At 46.9% G+C, this 23,722-nt stretch overlaps 1 protein-coding gene across 1 annotated transcript in view; it reads right to left on the bottom strand.

Moving 5' to 3' along the window:
* LOC119951552 (oocyte zinc finger protein XlCOF6-like) overlaps nt 1-11,984 on the bottom strand; it is a gene marked incomplete at its 5' end in the record, with an annotated part of 36,511 nt that extends 24,527 nt beyond the window's left edge. Inside the window, one exon of the mRNA XM_038774744.1 lies at nt 11,267-11,984. Coding sequence (XP_038630672.1) covers nt 11,267-11,984 — 718 coding nt within the window. The remainder of the gene's footprint in view (nt 1-11,266) is intronic.
* Nucleotides 11,985-23,722: the final 11,738 nt, after the last annotated feature.

Genomic DNA, 23,722 nt, shown 5'->3' with positions numbered 1-23,722 from the left:
ATGGCGCCACAGCAACCAACACAAAGAGCCGTAGGGACTGCCCCACCCATCGAGGAACGACCCTCAGATTGGGGAGTTTGGAAAATATCGATTGGGAGAGACCCAATCGATACCTGGCAGGTAAAAGAACCGCCCCAAGGGGGCACGGACTTCTAGGACCTATAAGAGTAGGTCCCGCACATGGTTCGGTCTGCTTTGCTCTGGCTCAGGACTGCTTGCTTGCTCCGGCCCAGACTTGTTACATCGCATCCTGACTCCAGTTTCATCACCAGCAGTTGAGCCTCAGCCATCGAACTGTAAGTGCCAATACAATGATCGCTACGTGATCCAGACCTTGCTAGATCCTGACAACTTTAAGAATCAGAAAGTTGCAGACCAAGAACGGGATGAAGGCCTTGTTCCCTGACCTTGCCTGTTCCTGTCTAGATAAGTATTTAGTTGTTTAGTATTAGAAGTAAGTTAGTCTCTTTAGCATATGCATGTGTATTTATTATATTTGTTATAATAAACACCAATCGTTTGGCCTTACTAATCGGTGTTAAGACTTATTGCTTTGAACCTGACCTTGATATACTTGTGACGGTGTCTCAATACAGCACTCCGTGCATAATTACATATACAGAGCCATAGTAGTGTTAAGCACACGGCCTTTAAACGGAGGTGTGTTAATCACACTCCAGTAAAACGAGCAACAGGCGCCTGATGATCCAGCCCCGACCGCACTTTGGAAAATCGGACCACAAGACGGTGATCCTTCTCCTGGCATGCAAGCAGAAACTTAAGCGGGAGAATCCGTTTAAGAAGGTTGTGCAAATGCTGGTCCGAGGCAACAGACGAGCTCCAAAGCGACTGCTTGGAGTCAGTGGACTGGTCCATATTCAAGAACTCAGCAGCCAACCTAAACAATTTTGCCAGCACCATCACAGACTTCATCAGTAAATGTGCAGAAGATTGTGTGTCGAAGAAGGTAGCACGGTAGCATAGGGGTTAGCACAATTGCTTCACAGCTCCAGGGTCCGAGGTTCGATTCCCGGCTGGGTCACTGTCTGTGCGGAGTCTGCACATTCTCCCCATGTGTGCAGGGGTTACCTCCGGGTGCTCTGGTTTCCTCCCACAGCCCAAAGATGTGCAGGTTAGGTGGATTGGCCATGCTAAATTGCCCTTGGTGTCCAAAATTGCCCTTAGTGTTGGTTGCGTGGGGTTATTGGGTTATGGGGAGAGGGTGGTGTGGGCTTGGGTAGGGTGCTCTTTCCAAGAGTCGGTGCTGACTTGATGGGCTGAAGGGCCTCCTGCACTGTAAATTCTATGATTCTAAAGGTAGTATGTACGTTACCCAACCAGAAACCATGGTTTAGTCGGGAGTAAAGGCCAGTTCTGAGGCATTCAAGACAGGTGACACTGACCTGTACAAGAAATCTAGGTACAACCGCTGGAAAGCCAACATGGACATAAAGAGACAATACCAGACTAAGCTAGAATCACAGATTAACAACATGGACTCTTGTTGGTTGTGGCAAGGCTTGAACAAAATAATGCGCTACCAAACAAAGCCGAGTAAAATCTTTAGGCGCAACCCTCCCCGACAAATCCAATGCATTTGATACTTGTTTCGAGCAGGAAACCAACAAACCGTTGTCAACTGCCCCAGGAGCCATGGACACACCCATACCCACCGTCACAGCCTCCAAAGTCAGGTTGGTCTTCTTGAAAGTGAACCCTCGAAAAGCGGCAGGTCCTGACGGAGTCCCTGGTCGTGCACCCAGATCCTGCACGGACCAACTGACGGGTGTGTTCGCGGACACCCTCAACCTCTCCCTACTCCGTTGCGAGGTTCCCACCTGCTTCAAGAAGACCACCATCATACCGGTGCCAAAAAAGAACCAGACAACGTGCCTCAATGACTACCATCCGGTGGCCTTGACATCGATCATTATGATGTGCTTCGAAAGGTTGGCCATGAGACACAGCAACTCCAGATTCCCAGAGTACCTTGAGCCACTGCAATTTGCATACCACCGCAACCAGTCCACAGCAGACGCCTTCTCCCTGACCCTACAATCATCCCTGGTGCATCTGGACAACAAAGACTCCTATAGTCAGACTCCTATTCATTAACTACAGCTCCGCCTTCAACACCATAGTCGCAGCCAAGCTCATATCAAAAGTCCAAAACCTAGGACTTGGCTCCCCCCTCTGCAACTGAATCCTTGACTTCCTGATACACAGGCCACAATCAGTAAGGATAAACAACAACTCCTCCACGAAAGTCCTCAATACCAGGGCCCCACAAGGTTGCGTACTTTGCTCCTATACTCCCTGTACACACACGACTGTGGCAAAATTTGGCTCCCACTCCATCTACGAGTTTGCTGATGACATAACTGTAATGGATCGGATCTCAAACAACGATGAGTCAGAGCATAGGAGGGAGATAGAGAACCTGGTGGCATGGTGTAATGACATGAATCTCTCCCTCAATGTCAGCAAAACTAAGGAGCTAGTCATTTACTTCAGGAAGCAAAATATCGTACACACCCCTGTCTGCATCAATGATGCTGAGGGGGAGATGGTTCACAGCTTCAAATTCTGAGGTGTGCACATCACCAACAAACTGTCCTGGTCCACCCACGTCGACACTACGACCAAGAAAGCACAACAGCGCCTATACTTCCTCAGGAAACTAAGGAAATTCAGCATGTCTACATTGAATCTTACCAATTATTACAGATACACCAGAGAAAGCATCCTATCTGGCTGCATAACAGCCTGGTATGGCAACTGCTTGGCCCAAGACCGCAAGAAACTACAGAGAGCCTTGAACACAGCCCAGTCCATCACACAAACCCACCTTCCATCCATTGACTCTGTCTATACCTCCCACTGCCTTGGGAAAGCAGGCAGCATAATCAAAGACCCCTCCCACCCGGGTTATTCTCTCTTCCATCAGGCAGGCGATAAAAAAGTCTGGGAACTCACAATAACAGATTCAAAAACAGCTTCTTCCCCTCTGTTACCAGACTCCTGAATGACCCTCTTATGGACTGAACTGATCTCTCCACGCATCTTCTCCACAGAGTAGCACTACACTCCGTATGCTTCACCCGATGTCTACGTATTTATATTGTGTATTTCAGAAGTTCATAAGGTATAGAAGCAGAATTAGGCCATTCGGCCCATCAAGTTTGCTCTGCCATTCTATCATGGCTGATATGTTCCTCATCTGCTGCCTACAATGTTGCAGACCAAGAGCTGGATTGCAAAATGAGCCAGATCATCTCCTCCCTAGAACACATGACCGAGGAGCGGGAGTGGGCAATTTAGCCTCCCAATCCTCACACCCTCAATGTGGCTGATCCTGGCCTCAACTCCACTGACCTGCCCGTCCTCCATAACCTCCGTATGTCCTTTTGTTTTTTCATGTATAGAATTATCTGTCTGGACTGTACACAGAACAATAGTTTTCACTGTACCTCGGAGCACGTGGCAATAAATCTAAATCAAATCTTGTTCATTCTGACACTTGGTGAAGTGGGCGGGTCAGAGAATTTCTTTCGGCTGGACCGGCCGGTCTCACCACTTTGCTTCCAGTGGGCTGATGCTCTTTGAGCCTGGGAGAGCACATTTCCACTGACATGATCCACAAAAGCTGATGAAGGACATTTATTTTGTCCTGGACAGTAAATAGTGTTTTCCCCCACTAAGGTAGATCTCAAATAAAATAATACATTTGTCTCTGTTCCATTGAGTCTACAGCACAGGGCCAGGCCAGTCAGCTCAATTTGTCTCTCAGTATTTATGCTCCACATGAGCCTCCACCCACCTCTCTTCATCTCCCCCCATCAGCATCTCCTTCTATTCCTTTCTCCCTCATGTATGTATCTAGCTTCCCCTTCAATGTATTCATGCTGTTCAGCTCAACCACTCACTGTGGGACTGAGTTCCACATTCTCACCACTTGCTGGGCAAAGAGGTTTCTCATCAAATCCCGATTGGATTATTGAACCCCTTCATCATCTTAAAGATTTCCCTCAGATCACCCTTCAGTCTTCTCTTTTCCAGAGAAAAGCAGCCCCAGCCTTTCCTGAGGGTGAAATGCTCTCAGTTCTGGTATTATTCTTGTGAATCTTTGTTGCACTTTCTCCAGTGCCTCCATTTCCTTGTTCTAAATGGAGATGACAAATGTTGACAGTGCTCCCAGTGTAGTCTAACCCTGGCTCTAAACAAGTTGAACATAATCTCCCTGCTTTTCAATTCTATCCCTCTAGAATGGAACCCTATATATGGGCCCCACACTTTAGGAAAGATGTGAAGTTCTCCGAGAGGGTGTAGAGGAGATTTACAAGAATGGCACCAGGGATGAGGGACTTCAGTGCGTTGGAGAGACTGCAGCAGCTGAAATTTCGATCAGAGCCATGAGGGCACAGAAGGAGGCTATTCAGCCCATCAATTACATGTTGGCTCTGGAGCAAACCAAATCCCAGTGCCCCATTCTATCCCTGTAGCTCTACAATTTAGTTCCCTCAAATGCCGATCCAATTTCCATTTGAAATCCTCCACTGTCTTCATTTCCACCCCCCACACAGGCAGCGAGTTCCAGGTCATTACCATTCACTGCATCAAAATATTCCCTCTGATTCGAATCCCGGCCCTGGGTCACAGTCTGTGTGGAGTTTGCACGTTCTCCCCATGTTTGCGTGGGTTTCACCCCCACAACCCAAAGATGTGCAGGTTAGTTGGATTAGCCACGCTAAAATTGCCCCTGAATTGGAAAAAATAATTGGGTACTCTAAAAATTTTTTTAATGTTCTCCCTGACAGACCCCCACCCCCACATCTCTAACCCTAAACCTGAAATCTGTGTCCCCCTCATCCTTGTCTCATCAGCGAATGGGAACAGCTTTTCTTTATCCACCTTACCTAAACCTGTCATAATCTTGCCCACCTCTCTCAAATCTCCCCTCGACCTCCTTTGCTCCAAGATGAACAATCCCAGCCTGACCTGAACAAACAAACAGAATATGTTAATACCTGGGATCGGACAGGAATGTTTAATTTCTGTTTGAAAGATACTGGGAATATTGTCCTGCACAATAAATGATTGGAATGTTTACCTTGGGTGTGGTTGAATGGAATATATCAATCTGGTATCCATCTACGCTCTAGTGAAAGTTTGGAATATGTGGATGGGTGAAAAAGTTTATCACTTTCTTTTGCAAATATTGGCATGCTTTTAAAAATAATTTAGAGTACTCAGCTATTTTTTTCCAATAAAGGGGTAATTTAGCATGGTCAATCTATCTGCCCTGCACATCTTTTGGGGGTGAGACCTATGCAGACACTGGGGAGAATGTGCAAATGCCTCACAGACAGTGACCTGGGACTGGGATCGAACCCGGATCCCCAGCGTCGTGAGGTAGCAGTGCTAACCACCGTGCCACGCCGATATATTTACATCCTGGCCCATGAACTTTGTTTTAAAGAATTCCACATTTGATATCCCGCCACGACATGAAATATCAGCACCATAACAGGGCAGATAAGACAGACAGGCCCTCACTTTGATCTTCAGCGCATCTGAGAGTTAAGTATATGTGACGTGATTTTGGGATCCCGGTGTGGATGTGCAGTTGTGATTTGTTACATGTGAAAAACAACAAGCCTAAATTCATGGTGAAATGGACTGAAGACCGGGTCCCAAACACACACAGCTACTGGAGACACAGCAGGAGATGAAATGGTTAATGTGGCCAGGGGATTGAGACACCATTGTGACATCATCAAGACATTGACACACACTCCAGAGAGAAACTGACTTTAAAACAATCCGGATAGAATTAAACACACTGGACATGGGCAAAGTGGGAGTGAAATTAAAGCGATAATGGGACAATGAAGGGCTTGGGAGAAATAAGTAAGATTCCTGGGGGACTCTCTGCTTCATGTTTTCTTGCTAATGAGTGAACATTAAATTAAATTCTATGACTGGCTGTGGATTTATTTTGAATTTGATTGTTACACTTCTCCTGTTTTTATTCCTGTTGTGGTTATGCTCTGGGTAAGGATGGTTGACAGGTGACAGGATGGGATATTGTGGTTTGGGTCTTCACTGACCAAATGTTTTATTGAACCAAAAGGTGTAAAAGGAACCAAACTCCAGCAGAAATCGAGCAGAGCTGAGAACAGACGACTTGCTGTGTGGGAACAGGGAGATAAACAGCTCCCAGAGGACAGAGCAAACAAGAGTGCCTGGAATCCTAGACAACAGGGGCAGCACGGTAGCATAGTGGTTAGCATAAATGCTTCACAGCTCCAGGGTCCCAGGTTCGATTCCCGGCTGGGTCACTGTCTGTGCGGAGTCTGCACGTCCTCCCCGTGTGTGCGTGGGTTTCCTCCGGGTGCTCCGGTTTCCTCCCACAGTCCAAAGATGTGCGGGTTAGGTGGATTGGCCATGCTAAATTGCCCGTAGTGTCCTAAAAAAAAAGTAAGGTTGGGTTACGGGTATAGGGTGGATACGTGGGTTTGAGTAGGGTGATCATTGCTCGGCACAACATCGAGGGCCGAAGGGCCTGTTCTGTGCTGTACTGTTCTAAAAGAAAAAACACCTGGGTGTCAAGGCCACCATGTTTTCACTGCTTGGCATGGGAATGCTGACTCCCTGTACCGGGGACGGAGCGTGGGGAAGACAATTGTTTGAGAGTTTGACGTGGCTTTGGCGGGTACAGATGGTTCAATGACAGGCTTTGTAATTGGTCCATTCAAATGTTAACCCAATGATTGGGTTAAATCAGTCTCCATAGACTTTGTGATGTAATAAAGTATAAGAAGGGATTCCCCGAGCACAGAGATTTGTTGAGGTTTTACATATTCCACTGACTGGGACCATGGCATCTGGGGCAGAGCAGGGAGCATTTACCTGGAGTTGGTGCTTCTACCCAGAGTGTAATGGGAATGCTGCTGCCCTTTGATATTACTGCTCAGACATGAGCATGTGTCAGCTCTTATTTATACTGAATAACATCTAACCACTGTCACCAATAAGGGTTATCACTGTGAATCATTTCAGAGTTTGGGGAAGCGGGTGTTAAGCGTCTATACCATACAAATTAGGAGCAGAACACGACCATTCGGCCCCTCGAGCCTGCTCCACCATTCAGTAAGATCAGGGATGATCTGATTGTTGTCTCAACTCCACTTTCCTTCCTCCACCCTTTCACTCCCTCGTCAATCAAGAATTTATCAAACTCAGCCTCAAAACGTATTCACTGATCCTGCCCCTCCACTCTCTGAAGATCCACAGACCCACGGCCGTCAGGAGAACAAATATCCTCATCAGCATCTTAAATGGGAACCCCATGGGCTGGATTCTCCGCTTGCCAGCAGCGCACCGATGCCTGGGGATTTCCTGGCGGCGTGGAGCTGCCCACAATGGGAAACCCCATTGACCGACTGGTGAGACGGAGAATCCCGCAGCCAGCGGAGCGCACTGCACCAGAAAACTGAATCACGGCCCCGATTTTTAAACAATCTCAGCATTCTTTCTGTCAATTCCACTCAGGACCTCGTGTTTCAATAAGATTATCTCTCATTCTTCTCAACTGCAATGGATACAGGCCCAACCTGTCAAACCTTTCCTCAGAGGATAACCCCCTCATTCCAGGAATCCGGGGAGTCAACCTCTAAATTGTTTCTAATGCAATTACCTCATTTCTGAAATAAGGAGACCCAATCTGTACACAGTGCTGTAAATATGGTCTCACCAAGACCCTGTACAACTGCAGCAAAACATCCCAACTTTTATATTCCAATCCCTTTGCAATAAACAATATTCCATTGTGCTTCCCAATCACTGGCTGTACCTGCAAACTAATTTATTGAGATTTGTGTATCAGGATACCCAGATCCCTCTGTACTCAGAGTTCTGAAATCTCTCCATTTATATATGCTGTTTTATTTAATCCTTCCTGCCAAAGTGTACAAGTTCATGCTTTTCCACATCATGCTCCATCCATAACATTTTTGTCCATTCACTTAACCTATTTATTGTCCTTTGCAGACTCCTTAAGTCCGCTTCAGAAATTACTTTCTGACCTATCTTTGTGTCATCAGCAAATTTTGCTGTCAAGGACGTCACGGTGGTGCAGTGGTTATCACTGCTGCCTCACAGCTCTGAGGACCCGTGTTTGATCCAGGCTATTAATCAGGAGATTAGAGAAGCTTGTAGCATGGGTAAAACAGTTATCATGGGTGACTTCAATCTGCATATAGTCTGTAAATCTAATGAGCACTGATGCTGTGGAGGGCAAGTTTCTGGAGTGTGTAGGGACGGTTTTCTAGAACAGTAAGTTGAGGAACCGACTAGAGAACCAGCTGTCTTAGATCCAGTATTATGTAGCGATAAAGAGATAATTAATAATAATCTTTATTGTCACAAGTAGGCTTACATTAACACTGCAATGAAGTTACTGTGAAAAGCCCCTCGTCGCCACATTCCGGCGCCTGTTCGGGTACACAGAGGGAGAATTCAGAATATCCAATTCACTTAACAGCACGTCTTTCGGGAATTATGGGAGGAAACCAGAGCACCCGGAGGAAACCCACGCAGACACGAGGAGACTCCACACAGACAGTGACCCAATCCAGGAATCAAACCTGGGACCCTGGCGCTGTGAAGCAACAGTGCTACCCATAGTGCTACCGTGCCACATATAATAATCTTGCTGTAAAAGAACCTTTAGGGCTGAATGACCACAATATGACAGAATTTTACATTAAGTTTGAACATGAGGTACTTCAATTTGAAGCCAGGGTGTTAAATTTGAACAAAGGAAATTCTGACAGTGTGAGGGACAAATTGGCTGAGGTGGTTGTGAAAAATACATTAAAGGTGTGACAGTACACAGGAAATGGAAAGACTTTATAGAATTATTACACCGTTTACATTCCTTCAAGGCACAGGAACCCCAAACAGAGGGAGTTTAAAAAAACATAACATTTAGAGTACCCAATTCATTTTTTCCAATTAAGGGTCAATTTATCATGGCCAATCCACGTTCCCTGCACATCTGTGGGCTGTGGGGTGAAACCCACACAAACACGGGGAGAACGTGCAAACTCCACATGGACAGTGACCTGGGGCGGGATCAAACCTGGGACCTCGGTGCAGTGAGGCAGCAGTGCTAACCACTGTGCCACTGTTATGCCCGCCAACAGAGGAAGTTAAAGACAGTATAAGATTGAAAGAAAAGGCCAATAAAGTCACCAGAAATAGTAAAGCTGAGGATTGGGAGGATTTTACAATTATGCAAAGGAGGGCAAAGACACTGATAAAGAAAGGGAGAATAGAATATCAATGTAAACTAGAAAAACAACATTAAAAATGGACTAAAAGCTTCAGTCGGTACATAAAAAGGAAACATTTGGTGAAGATAAACATGGGTCTTTTCTAGGTAGAGACAGGAGAATTTTATAATCGAGCATAGATCTTTAAAATGTCATAAACAAGTGCAGAAAGTCATGGAGAAGACTAATGAAATGCTGGCCTTTATATTTAGAGGACTGGAGTATAAGGACACAGACGTTATGCTGCAGCTTTACAGAACTCTAGTTAGACCCCACTTGGAGACTGTGAGCAGTTCTGGGCACTAAACCTAGAGGTGACCAGCTGTGTAGATGAGGGAAATGCATTTGACGTCGTCTATTTGGACTTCAGCAAGGCTTTTGATAAAGTCCCACATGGGAGACTGAGAGCGAAGGTAAGAGCCCATGAGATCCAAGGAAACTTGGATCCAATATTGGCTGAGTGGCAGGAAGCAGAGGGTGATAGTTGGAGGGGTGTTTTTCTGACTGGAAGCCTGTGTCCAGTAGGGTCGCACAGAGATCAGTGTTGGGGCCCTTGCTGTTTGTGATTTATATAAATGACTTGGACATGAATGTAGGAGGGTTGATCAGTAAGTTTGCGGATGACATGGAAATTGGTGGGGTGGTAAATAGTGAGGAGGATAGCCTTTCATTACGGGGGGAGATAGACGGGTTGGTCAGTTGGGCTGATCAGTGGGAAATGGAATTCAATCTGGATCAGTGTGAAGTGATGCACTTGGGCAGGTCAAACAAGGCAAAGGGAATACATGATAAACGGCAGGACCCTGGGAAGCACCGAGGATCAGAGGGACCTGGTGTGCATGTACACCAATCCCTTAAGGTGTCAGAGCAGGAGGATCCAGTGGGTAAGAAGGCAGATGGCAGACTTGTCTTTATTAGCTGAGGCATCGAGTTTAAGGGCAGGGAGGTTATGCTTGAACTGTACAAAACATTGGTTAGGCCACAGCTATAGTATTGTGTGCAGTTCTGGAATCCACATTATAGGAGGGATGGGATATCACTGGAAAGGGTGCGGAGGAGATTTACCAGGATGTTTCCTGGTTGGAGAGTTTTAGTTATGAAGAGAGATTGGATAGACTTGGATTGTTTTCCTTGGAGCAGCGGAGACTGAGGGGGACATGATTGAGAGGTTAAAAATTATGAGGGACAGAGATAGAGGAGACAGGAAAAAACTTTTCTCTTTGGTGGAGGGATCAGTGACCAGGGGGCACAGGTTTAAGGTAAGAGGCAGGAGGTTTAGAGGGGCTGTGAGGAAAAGCTTTCTCACCCAGAAGGTGGTGGGAGTTTGGAACTCGCTGCCTGAAAGGCTGGTGGAAGCAGAAACCCTCAGAACATTTCAGAAGCATTTAGATGGCGATGCCCAGGCTATAGGCCAAGTGCTGGAAAATGGGATTAGAATAGCGTTTTTTAAAATGTTTTTATTCTCCATTTTCACATTTTCCTTCAAAATTTACACCCCACCAACAGACAGTAAACAGTAACAAATACAAAATCAATCTCCTTAATAATAACAACGATCCCATCCTCCCACCACCCCAAACAGCGGTTGAAGCCGGCCAGTGAACAGGAGTGAGATGGGGGGGAGGGGGCTGCGGCCATCGGAGCATGGCAGAACAGGGTCCGAAGGGTCTAGCTGGGGTGGAAATTTGGGAGGAAGGAACCGACGTTGGGGGGAGGAGTTTTACAAGTGACAGTGGAGGGAAGGAGTTTGGGGGGCGGGGGGGATGGTGTTTACAACTCTTGGGATTAGAATAGTTAAGCGGTTGTTTTGGACTGGCGCAGACTCGATGGGCCGAAAAACCTTTACTGTGCTCTATGACCTATGTGAAGTTGGTTACAATCGGATCAGCTGGTGTCTCTGATGGATAATCGAGTGATTCACTTCTCACACTGAGAGCAGGTTAACGCCTTTTCCCCAGTGTGAATTCGCTGGTGTCTCTGCAGGCTGGATAAGTGAGTGAATCCCTTCTCACACTGAGAGCAGGTAAATGGCCTTTCCCCAGTGTGAATCCACTGATGTGCCTGCAGGGTAGATGAACGAATGAATCCCTTCCCACACTGAGTACAGGTAAACGGCCTCTCCCCAATGTGAATCCACTGATGTTCCTGCAGGGTAGATGAACGTCTGAATCCCTTCCCACACTGAGAGCAGGTAAACGGCCTCTCCCCAATGTGAATGCACTGATGTCTCTGTAGGGTGGATGAATGTCTGAATCCCTCCCCACAATGAGAGCAGATAAACGGCCTCTCCCCACTGTGAATCCGCTGATGTCTCTGCAGGGTGGATGACTGTCTGAATCCCTTCCCACAATGAGAGCAGGTGAATGGCTTCTCCCCAGTGTGAATTCGCTGGTGTCTCTGTAGGTTGGATAACCGAGTGAATCCCTTCTCACACCGAGAGCAGGTGAATGGCCTCTCCCCAGTGTGAGCTCGCAGGTGTTTCCACAGGCTGAACGAACGACTGAATCCATTCCCACACTGAGAGCAGGTGAATGGCTTCTCCCCAGTGTGAACCCGCTGGTGTCTCCACAGGCTGGATAAATGTTTGAATTCCTTCCCACATTGAGAGCAGGTAAACCGTCTCTCCACAGTGTGAACTTGTTGGTGACTGTGAAGGTTGGATAACTGAGTGAATCCCTTCTCACACTGAGAGCAGGTGAACGGCTTCTCCCCAGTGTGACTGCGTCGATGAGCTTCCAGCAAACATGGGGCTCTGTATCCCTTCCCACAATCCGAACATTTCCACGGTTTCTCCATGTTTTGGATCATTGAAGCCTTGACCACACACAAACACGTGGACGGTCTCTCCCTGCTGTGAATGTAACCAGTGATGTAACTGGTTAAAGCTCTTTCCACAGACAGTGCTCTGGAACACTCACACTCGGGTGCGTGTGTCTCGGTGCTTTTCCAGTCACACTGATGTTTAAAATCTTTTGAAGTCAACACATGAGGCAAACATTTCTCCTTCTAGATTCAAAGGCTAATGATATTCAGATCGAAAGGAATCGAGTGACTCTGCCAGATTGAGACGTGACGTTTGAGATTTCTGTCTGTAATTCGTCCTCTTCTAATATCCTGCAGAAACAATTTACAAAAGACATCACTGTCAGTAGAGGATAAAAATCCAGAACAGACAATTAAGTTTCTATGGAACTTTCCTCTCTCATTCCCCAAAAACTGTAAATCTCTGTCCCCCACAGATCCAAAACATGGAGAAACCGTGGAAATGTTTGGATTGTGGGATACAGTGCCCCATGTTTGCTGGAAGCTCATCGACGCATTCACACTGGAAAGAAGCCATTCACCTGCTCTCGGTGTGAGAAGGGATTCACTCAGTTATCCAACCTACACAGACACCAGCAAATTCACACTGGGGAGAGGCCATTCACCTGCTCTCAATGTGTGACGGGTTTCACTCAATTATCCAGCCTGCTGAGACACCAGCGGATCCAATCCAATCCAAATTTTCTCAGGGAATGTACAGGGCATCCATCGCCCTATCAGAAGGAAAATGATCGTCTCCTTTCTTAAGGAGAAAGTCGACATAGCTTTATTCCAGGACACGCATCTAGATTAAACTCAATTGGGGCGACACAGTGGCAGGGTGGTTAGCACTGCTGCCTCACAGCTCCAGGGTCCCAGATTCAAATCTGGGCTCGGGTGACTGGCTGGGTGGAGTTTGCACATTCTCCCAGTGTCTGTGTGGGTTTCCTCCGGGATCTCCGGTTTCCTCCCAGAGTCCAAAGATGTGCAGATTAGGTGGATTGGCCACGCTAAATTGCCCCTTAGTGTTTAAAAAGGTTAGGTAGTGAATGAGTTGTCTTGAAGGAGTTGGGTGACTGGGATAGGCTGGAGGCATGGGCTTAAGTAGAGTGCTCTTTCAAAGGCAGGTGCCGACTCATTGGGCTGAATGTCCTCCTTCTGCTCTGTAGGGATTCTGTGATGAGGAATACTTAAAATTGAGGCGGGATTGGGTGGGGCAGTTTTTTTTTGCCTCCTTTTCATCAAATAGCAGGGGTGTGGCAATCCTTATTAATAAAAATATCTCATTTAAGGTTGAAACCTACACCAAGGACAAAGAAGGTAGATATGTTATCATTAGAGGTTCAGCGCATGGAGATGCTGTTTCAATAATGAATGTTTATGGATCCCCGAATTACTCCCCGGCTTTCATTACTAAGGTTTTTGGGGATTTTGTAGAGTTAGTTTCGACTAACTCTTTTGTGGTTGGTGACTTCAACTGCCACTTAAATCCTCTGGTAGATAAGCTCCCGGTTACCTGGAGCAACCCCCCCCCCCCCCCCCCCCCCACGCTGCCAGCTGGGGCGTTGGCCTCGGCTTGTGAGGAGGTGGGTTATGTGGATGTTTGGAGAACTTTGCACCCGAGGGGCGGAGATTTTATCTTCTTTCCAGCCCCACAGCAATGTCAGACTAGAATCGACAACTTCCTTGTGCCAAGGACAATCCTGCACCTGGTGTCCTCCTGCAACACAGGAAAAATCGTAATTGTGGACCACCTCCCCCCCCCCCCCCCCATTTTGTCCCCAAGGTTCTGCTCAAGGGCTCACGTTCCAGTCAGATAAGAGGTACTTCATTTACTACATATTTTAAGGAAGAGTTTGAGTTCTTCCTTTTGGTTAACTCGATCCCTGGTATTTCCACCTCCATTTTGGGGAGATGTGTAAAGTTCATAGTCGGGGGCTGGTCATTTCTTCCACAACTAATAAAAGGTGCAGGATGCTGGAGAACCAGAGGCGTCTGGAGGTTTGTTTGGCGAAGGCCGAGGAGAATCATATGGAGGCCCCGAGTAAGCTATCGCTGAAGGAGGTTAATGCAGCAAGAGTGGCTTTGGACTCCCTGTTGACTCAGCAGGTTGCGAAAAGTTGAAAGTTTGCGAGGCAGAAGTTGTACGAGTTTGGGAATAACACGAGCAAATACAAAGGCCGACTTTGGAGTGATTTTCGCTGTGTAGCTTGGCGGAGGGAAAAGGGTCATGAAGATGGAAGAAATAAACAGGAATTTGGGGAATTCTATGCAGGATTATACAAGGCTGAGCCTCAGGAAGCTCAGATGTCAAAGACCATGAAGGAGTTGCAGCTGGATAAAGCACTGGGATTTGATGGGTGTGGGTTTTATAGGGGATTTGAGGATTTATTGTTATAATAACCTTTATTGTCACAAGTAGGCTTACATTAACACTGCAATGAAGTTATTGTGAAAAGCCCCAAGCCGTCACATTCCAGCCCCTGTTCGGGTACAGAGAGGGAGAATTCAGAACGTTCAAATTACCCAACAGCACGTTGTTCGGGACTTGTGGGATAAAATCGGAGCACCCGGAGGAAACCCACGCAGACGCAAGGAGAATGTGCAGACTCCGCACAGACTATGACCCAAGCCAGGAATCAAACCTGGGACCCTGGACCTGTATTCCGCTGAGTCGTCACCGGGTTCCAGTGCGCAGGCCCAGGAGCCCCTCCCCCACCCATTGTTCACCCTCCCCCACCCATTGTTGCCCCTCCCCCTGCAACTCCTGGAGACAAGGTTTCCAGGCAACTGGCTGACGGAGCAGCAAAGCAACAATGCTAACCACTGTGCTTCCCTGCTGCCCATGTTGGATCCATTAGTGGGTAATATTGTCATTCTTTTGACTCAGGGATGCTGCCACCGATTCTTCATCAGGCTTATGTTTGATTGATTCTGAAGGCGGGCAAGGACCACAGGAGTGGGCCTCTTAGCAGCAAATCTCTCTTTTGAATCTTGACTTGAAGCAGCTATCTAAAATATTGGCAAGAAGGCTGGAGGATATCCTTCCGACAATCATTTTTTAAAAATAAATTTAGATTAGCCAATTATTTTTTCCAATTAAGGGGCAATTTAGCGTGGCCAATCCACCTACTCTGCACATTTTTGGGTTGTGGGGGCGAAACCCACGCAGACACGGGGAGAATGTGCAAACTCCACACGGACAGTGACCCAGAGCCGGGATCGAACCTGGGACCTCAGCGCCGTGAGGCGGTTGTGCTAACCACTAGGCCACTGTGCTGCCCTTCCTTCCGACAATCATGTGGGAGGTCCAGACTTGGTTTTTAAGTGGAAAATTTCCCAGTAACAAAGATGGAAGGTTGTTGAATGTGATTCAGGCTTTGCAGAAATGTACATTGGATGGGTTGGTGATCTCCTTCGATGCAGAGAAAGCTTTTGATCGAGTTGAGTGGATTTATCTGGTGTATACGCTGCAAGGCTTCGATGAGGATACATCAAGTAAATACAATTGTTTCATCAAAAATAATATCGCCATAGTCCCAGATGACCATCGGCTGCTTCCCCTTTGAGGGGTAGAGTTACTTGGTGGTGGTTTCCTGAAGATCACCATATCTCAGGTGAGGGACAAGGTTGAGAAGGCTGGGCCTTCATGTGTAATCTCAGCTGGCACAATAACTGAACACAGGCTGCTAGCCTCGCTCTGCATCACTAACCAGCTGAGCTAAATTCCCCGCTGTTACATTACAGGCTGGGCAGTGGCAAGGCTTATGGTTGTCGTATTTGAGCTTCAGAAAGGGTCTCGACAAATAAATGTGTCAAGCTGAGGGAGCAAAGGATGTCAATGTCTTTAAGAGAGAGAGAGAGACCTGGGCCAAGCTTTGCAGAGTCTGCACCCTCCCTGGTTTCACTTCCTTTCACTTCAGTTGCTGCAAGTGACCAATTGAAGGTGAGAATGAGAAAAGAAATGGAAAGGGGGAGAAAAGAAAGTGTTTTACTCACAGATGTTGGAGACAGGAAGACGTTTCACCTTCACTTCCGCTGCGACATCACAATGGTGCCCTGCCTGAATCAGCCAATAGGAATTACTCTATTCCGCGCTGTCGTCACCGGGTTCCAGAGCGCAGATGCAGCCCCTCCCCCACCCATTGTTCCCCCTCCCCCTGCAGCTCCTGGAGACAAGGTTTCCAGGCAACCGGCTGACGGCTCCGGCCAGAGGGAGAAGCCGCTCGGTGATCTCCCCTCCCCCGATCCGTGACTGCGCATGTCCGAAGGAGAGGTGAAGCTGAGCATTTGTGAAAGAGAGCCCGCCTCCTGCCCTTTCACCTGAGGTATCGACCAATGGGAAGAGTTGAGCGCAAGCATTGCGTGAATGGATATTGAGCTTCACACAGAGTGAAACCTCCTCCTGTCTCCAACATCTGTGAGTAAAACTTTCTTTTCTCCCCCTTTCCATTTCTTTTCTCATTCTCACCTTCAATTGGTCACTTGCAGCAACTGAAGGGAAAGGAAGTGAATCCAGGGAGGGTGCAGACTCTGCAAAGCTTGGCCCAGGTCTCTCTCTCATAAAGACATTGACATCCTTTGCTCCCTCAGTTTGACACATTTATTTGTCTGGCTAAAAGAATGGTCTCTTTCCTAATGTTCACAAATAAAGGGCTGCTTTCCCCAGGAGATGGCTGACATTTAAGGGGACAGTAAATTAATATCAGACAGAGATATGTCTGCTGTTATATGGTACATATTAATTATATTTTTATGGTTCTGCAATAAAGTACATTTATTATTATTTCTAGTTGTGTAATATTGTGCTGTTGCTACATTATATATTTCCAGTCATCTCCTCCCTCAGAGGATTGTTAGTTTCTGAATTTCTCTTCCACAAGGACCACTGGAGGCTGGGGGTCACTGAATATATTTAAGGATGAGCTGGATGTATTTTTAATATTTTAAAATGTTTTTTTAACCATTTTTAAAATCATGAATGAATGCGACAGCATAACAGAAAAAAATGTGGAAAATGGGTACAGTGCAGAACTGATATTGCCGCATAAATACAAGCAACACATTGCAGAATTAATTCGTAGCAGGATATTTGAGCGGCTAGAGCCTCGAGATGAAATGCCAGATCAATTGAACAACCGGTTAACATAGTAAGTGGGGAACATAGAACAGAGAGAAATACAGCACAGAACAGGCCCTTCGGCACACAATGTTGTGCCGAACTTTTGTCCTAGTTTAATCATAGTGTCCAAAATTCTCTGATAATCTAAGGGCAATTTATCATGACCAGTCCATCCAATCTGCTCATCTTTGGACTGTGGGAGGAAACCGGAGCACCCGGAGGAAACCCACACGCACACAGGGAGGATGTGCAGATTCCACGCAGACAGTCACCCAAGCCGGAATTGAACCTGGGACCCTGGAGCTGTGAAGCAATTGTGCTATCCACAATGCTACCGTGCTGCCCTTAAGAACAAATTAATCAACACTCCATTATTCTACCATAATCCATGTACCTATCCAATAGCCGCTTGAAGGTCCCTAATGTTTTCGACTCAACTACTTCCACAGGTAGTGCATTCCATGCCCCCACTACTCTCTGGGTAAAGAACCTACCTCTGACATCCTCCCTATATCTTCCACCATTCACCTTAAATTTATGTCCCCTTGTAATGGTTTGTTCCACCCGGGGGAAAAGTCTCTGACTGTCTACTCTATCTATTCCCCTGATCATCTTATAAACCTCTATCAAGTCGCCCCTCATCCTTCTCCGTTCTAATGAGAAAAGGCCTAGCACCCTCAACCTTTCCTTGTAAGACCTACTCTCCATTCCAGGCAACATCCTGGTAAATCTCCTTTGTACCTTTTCCAAAGCTTCCACATCCTTCCTGAAATGAGGTGACCAGAACTGCACACAGTACTCCAAATGTGGCCTTACCAAGCTTTTGTACAGCTGCATCATCACCTCACGGCTCTTCAACTCAATCCCTCTGTTAATGAATGCTAGCACACCATAGGCCTTCCTCAACACTCTATCCACTTGAGTGGCAACTTTCAAAGATCTATGAACATAGACCCCAAGATCTCTCTGCTGCTCTACATTGTCAAGAACCCTACCGTTAACCCTGTATTCCGCATTCATATTTGTCCTTCCAAAATGGACAACCTCGCACTTTTCAGGGTTAAACTCCATCTGCCACTTCTCAGCCCAGCTCTGCATCCTATCTATGTCTCTTTGCAGCAGACAACAGCCTTCCTCAGTATCCACAACTCCACCAATCTTCGTATCATCTGCAAATTTACTGACCCACCCTTCAACTCCCTCATCCAAGTCATTAATGAAAATCACGAGGGGGATCCGAAGGGGAGGCAGAGAGCACAGAGTCTCACTCTATACAGATGACCCACTCCTCTACATTTCTGACCCACAAAGCAGCATGGACGGAATCATTGTGCTCCTGAAAGAGTTTGGAACCTTCACGGGCGACAAACTCAACATGAGCAAAAGCAAGATCTTCCCAGTACACCCGCAAGGGGGGGGGGGGGGGGGGGGGGGGGTTTGGGGGGGGGGGGGGGGGGGTGGGTGGGAAGAATGCTAGGATCCCAAAGAAGGTCCTACAAAAAACAAAATCCTGGGGGGGCTAGCCCTCCCAAACCTACAATTCTACCACTGGGCAGCGACAGCCAAGCGAATAAGGGGATGGATCCAGGAGCCAGAGGCCGAGTGGGTGCGCGCGGAGGAGGCCTCCTGCGTGGGGATCTCCTTCCGGGCCCTCGCCACGGCAGCACTCCCATCCCCACCCAAAAAACACTCCAGCAGCCCGGTGGTGATAGCCACCCTCCAATCCTGGAACCAACTGCGGCAGCAATTTGGCCTGACCAAAATGTCGGACAAAGCTCCCATCTGTAACAACCATAGATTCACACCAGCGCTGACTGACGCCACCTTCAAAAGGTGGAGGCAGGACGGGGGGACACTGACAGTCAGGGACCTATACACGGACGACAGGATCGCAACACTGGACGAACTGACAGAGAAATTTCAGCTAGCCAGGGGGAACGAGCTAAGGTATCTGACCTTAAAAACTTCCTACGAAAGGAGACAAGGACGTACCCACAACCGCCACCACAGACACTACTGGAAGAACTACTGGACGCAAGCATACTAGACGAGGGAAACTGTAGTGACATGTATGACCGACTGGTAGATAGGGCCGACACCGTACTGGACGCAACAAGAAAGAAATGGGAGGACGACCTGGGGATGGAGATAGGGTGGGGACTCTGGAGCGAAGCACTGCATAGGGTCAACTCCACCTCCACGTGCGCAAGGCTCAGCCTGACGCAGCTAAAAGTGGTACATAGAGCCCACTTAACAAGAACCCGTATGAGTAGGTTCTTCCCGGAGGTGGAGGATAGATGTGAATGGTGCCAAGTTGGCCCGGCCAACCACGCCCACATGTTCTGGTCTTGCCCCAGACTTGTGGAATACTGGACAGCCTTCTTCGAGGCAATGTCCAAAGTGGTGGGAGTGAGGGTGGAGCCATGCCCGAAAGTGGCGGTCTTCGGGGTCTCGGACCAGCCAGATCTATTCCTGGGGAGGAGGGCGGACGCCCTTGCCTTTGCCTCCCTGATCGCCCGCCGTAGAATCCTGTTTGGCTGGCGGTCAGCAGCACCACCCAGCGCTGCAGACTGGCTGTCCGACCTCTCGGAATCTCTCCAAATGGAGAAAATCAAACTCGCCATCCGAGGGTCAGACGACGGCTTCCACAGAACGTGGGAGCCATTCACGCGACTGTTCCGGGACCTGTTTGTGGCCAACAAATAAGAGGAAGAATAGCCAGGTAGCCAAGAATCAGGGGAACTTAGTCAAGAATCAGGGGAGGGTATCCAAGGCATGAAAGGGAGAGAGGGACTGGGAGGGTGGGAAGGAAGGGGGGGGGGGGGAGGGGGAGGGCGGCTAAACCTGAAGAAAGAAAGGCGAACCACAGGGGGAGGGGGGAAGACAGCTGAACTTGAGGAGGGAGGGGCGAACCGTGGAGGGAGGGGGGACAGGAGAGGAGAACCAGCGGGATGGGGCGGGGGGGGCAGGGAAACGGGAGCCGGAAGGAAGGCACGGGGTGCCAAAACGTGTATGACATCTCCAGGAGCGGGGAACGAGGAGGTTGGGGATGGAGGACAGGCGGAGGCGAGCGGGGGACGGCAGCGAGAGCCGTCCGGGAGAGGCACGCGACCTGGCCAGGTGTCGCACATTGTGGTTATCTCCCTGGCACCCAAATGTATATTTGCCCCCCCCCCCCCCCCCCCCCCGTACTTACGTGGTGTAAATAATTCGGCCAGATGCAGAGCTGCCGCTGTCGAGTTGGTGCACAGTACCCCACCAGTTAGTCTATTTCACATTTTATTGTATTCTATGTTGGGGTGTGCCCTTCTCTTCTAAATATGTGTATACATATAGATATATGTTTCTTATACTGTGTACATAACGGTAATTATACCTTGTTCAAAAACCCAATAAAAACCTTTATACAAAAAAGGGACAGATCTCATTGCAGCCTCTTCCCTGTATATGCATTTTAAGAGACAGGTTTCTCTTTCCCTCTGAGTGACCGATATAACAATTGGTTGGAGGCCCATTTCCCAGTCAGTCCTCCAGCACCTTCCTGTCTCTCTATTAGTGCGATGCCCATGGCAGTTTCCCAACTGGGGCACAGGCCCCGTTATTCTCAGCTAAATTCAGCCTCAGCTCCGTCGCCTGCCTGTCATTGAGACGAGCAATACAGACAGAAAGGTGCCCGAGGGAAGTTAAAACTTGTGGCTCTAAAGCAACACTTTAAAATTTGTCAGTCAAATCTATGTTATTTATATTGGATAAAAGCAAATTACTGCGGATGCTGGAATCTGAAACGAAAGGGGAAATGCTGGAAAATCTCAGCAAGTCTGGCAGCATCTGTAGGGAGAGAAAAGAGCTAACGCTTTGAGTCCGATGACTCTTTGTCAAAGAGTATTGGGGTTTATATTATTAGATTTAGGTACTGGAGGCAAAGGGTGGGGTTTTTAAAGGGTAACTTTCCATTTCTAACTTTGTATTGTCTATAGTGTCAGCCGTGGCTCAGTGGGCAGCTCTCTCACCTCGGAGTCAAAGGTTGCGGGTTCAAATCCCAGTCCAGGGACCTGAGGACAAAATTCAGTTCGAACATTCCTCATCCCAGCATTGAGGGAGTGCTGCACTGTCAGAACAGCTTCTTTCAAATAAGATGTTGAACTGAGGCCCTGTCTGCCCCTCTCAGGTGGGTGTAAAAGTTCCCACAGCCACTATTTTGAAGAAGAGCAGGTGAGTTATCCCCGGTGTCCTGGTCAATATTTATCCCTCAGTCAACATCACTAAAAACACATCATCTGCTCATTATCACATTGCTGTGTGTGGGATCTTGCTGTGTGTAAATTGGCTGCTGCGTTTCCTATATTACAACAGTGACTGCACTTCAGAAATATTTCATTGGCTGTGAAGCACTTTGGGACATCCTGTGGCTGTGAAAGGCGCTATATAGTTTTTAAATTTATGTTTTCTGATCTTGTTATCTGGAACTTTATTGATTTCAGCCACCCCCAACTTACCATTGAATAAATTCACTTTGGTTCAGACAAGGCAATTAAGGCAAAGACATTAGTCTCTTGATATTAAATTTTAAAAGTTTATTCAAAGAAACTTTAAGACATTGACTTTTCCAACTTCATGTGGGTGATCAGTCTGTAGCAGCGTAACCCTCTCTGGCTCCTTCTTTGACAGTAATTCTTGTGGAATTCAGCCTCGGGAGTCTGGCTCCTTCTTTGACAGTAATTTCCTTGGAACTCAGCCTCGATAATCTTCAGTACTTGACCAGCAAGGAAGACCGTAAGAACTTCTGCTTTTATCCCCAAAGTGACCATTACCTCACATCAGAGTTGGGCCTGTTGTAACATGACCATTGGTCAATTTGGTCACTGGATTAATTTAATTGGATCCCAATTACTGACACCACCTTCTCTCATTATCTCAGACAGGAATACAATAGAACTGTTTCATACTATCCCTTTATCTGATTCTGTACAATCCCTTATTCAGACAGTTTCAAATATTGTGGCTAATGGAGGTCTCTCTTGCCAGTAAATTTATCTTCGCTGCATTTTCTTTACAGACACAGCAATTAAGCTTTTACATTTTTACAGCAAATAAAACTCATCATTCACTAGAACTACTGAGTCATTATTGATTCATTAATTGTAACTCAATTAAGGCTCATTACTGAATCAGTCATCTGTTACTGACTGGCAGCTAATTAATACAGTAATCTTTAATTAATACACTTGGTTAATACAATATCCACCGGTTGAAAAAGACTATTTTATGGAAGACAATCACTTTCTTTCCTATTAACGTCGATTGGATTGAACAATGAGTCTTAGATTTGAGCCAAACTTTGGCAGGATATGATACCCTGTAACTTTACAAAATTCTGGAACAAATTGTTACTTTAAACAATTTTGCCTCACTCAACTTTGGTTTATACAGAATGAATTTTTAAAATAAAGGTCCAGTCAGGTTTCAGAGTTTAACATGGTTTCCTTAACTTTGCTACTTATAACAGTGAAGATTGACGAGTGATTGATTTTTTAAAAGAAATATTATTAATGAGGCAGACCCAGAATTTCTGACATTACAACAAAAATACTTCAAAGGCTGTAAAAAGCTTTAGGAGATTGTGTGGTTATGAAAGGTGTTATAGAAATAGATATAGAATCCCTTGAGTGCAGAAGGAGGCCATTCAGCCCATCGAGTCGGCACCGACTCTTCAAAAGATCACTCTACCAATATCCACTCACCCGTAACCCCATAACCTAACCTGCACATCCCTGTGCCACTCAAATAAATGTAATTTAATTTTAGAACTAGTCCCCAAACTTGGATATAATCACACTAGGTCCACTCACGAAAATCATCACTAAAGACTGAAACTTCATTTTATGTAACAACCATATCTTTCACTCCATTTCAAATCCCCTGTAAAACTCCAAACACAGTGTATCGTGATTTGAAATTCACTGCCTGACAATGGTGCAGGAAGTAAATTCAACTGTAACTTTCAAAAGGGAACTGAACAGATTCTGTGGGAAAATAAACTTGCAGGGCGATGGGACCAAATCGATTATTCATTCAAAGAGCTAGCATGGGGATGTTGGGCTGAATGGCCTCCTTCTTTGCCCCCTGATTCTCGTTTACATTTGAAGAAAACCTTCGACTTGAACCAGAGTTTGGCAGTATTTGGGAAATACCTGAAACCCACTTCCTACCAGGGGGTAGAAGCGGAGATGATGGAACGTTTCCAAAAGGAAATTGGATGGGCTTTTGAGGGAAATAAACTGACAGGGATACGGGGATAGAACAGGGCAATCATTTGATCAATAGAAATCTACAACTTGTGAATCTTTGTAATTCTCTACCCCAGAGGGCTGTGGGAGCTCAGTCATTGAATGTGTTTAAAGCAGAAACTGACAGATTTCTAAATCCCAATAACACAAAGGGATATGGGGATAGTGTGGGG

The sequence above is a fragment of the Scyliorhinus canicula genome, chromosome 17, assembly GCF_902713615.1.
Source record: "Scyliorhinus canicula chromosome 17, sScyCan1.1, whole genome shotgun sequence".
NCBI lineage: Eukaryota > Metazoa > Chordata > Chondrichthyes > Carcharhiniformes > Scyliorhinidae > Scyliorhinus > Scyliorhinus canicula.
Note: the sequence above shows the minus strand (reverse complement) of the source record. Positions and strands in the feature narration are given on the sequence as shown.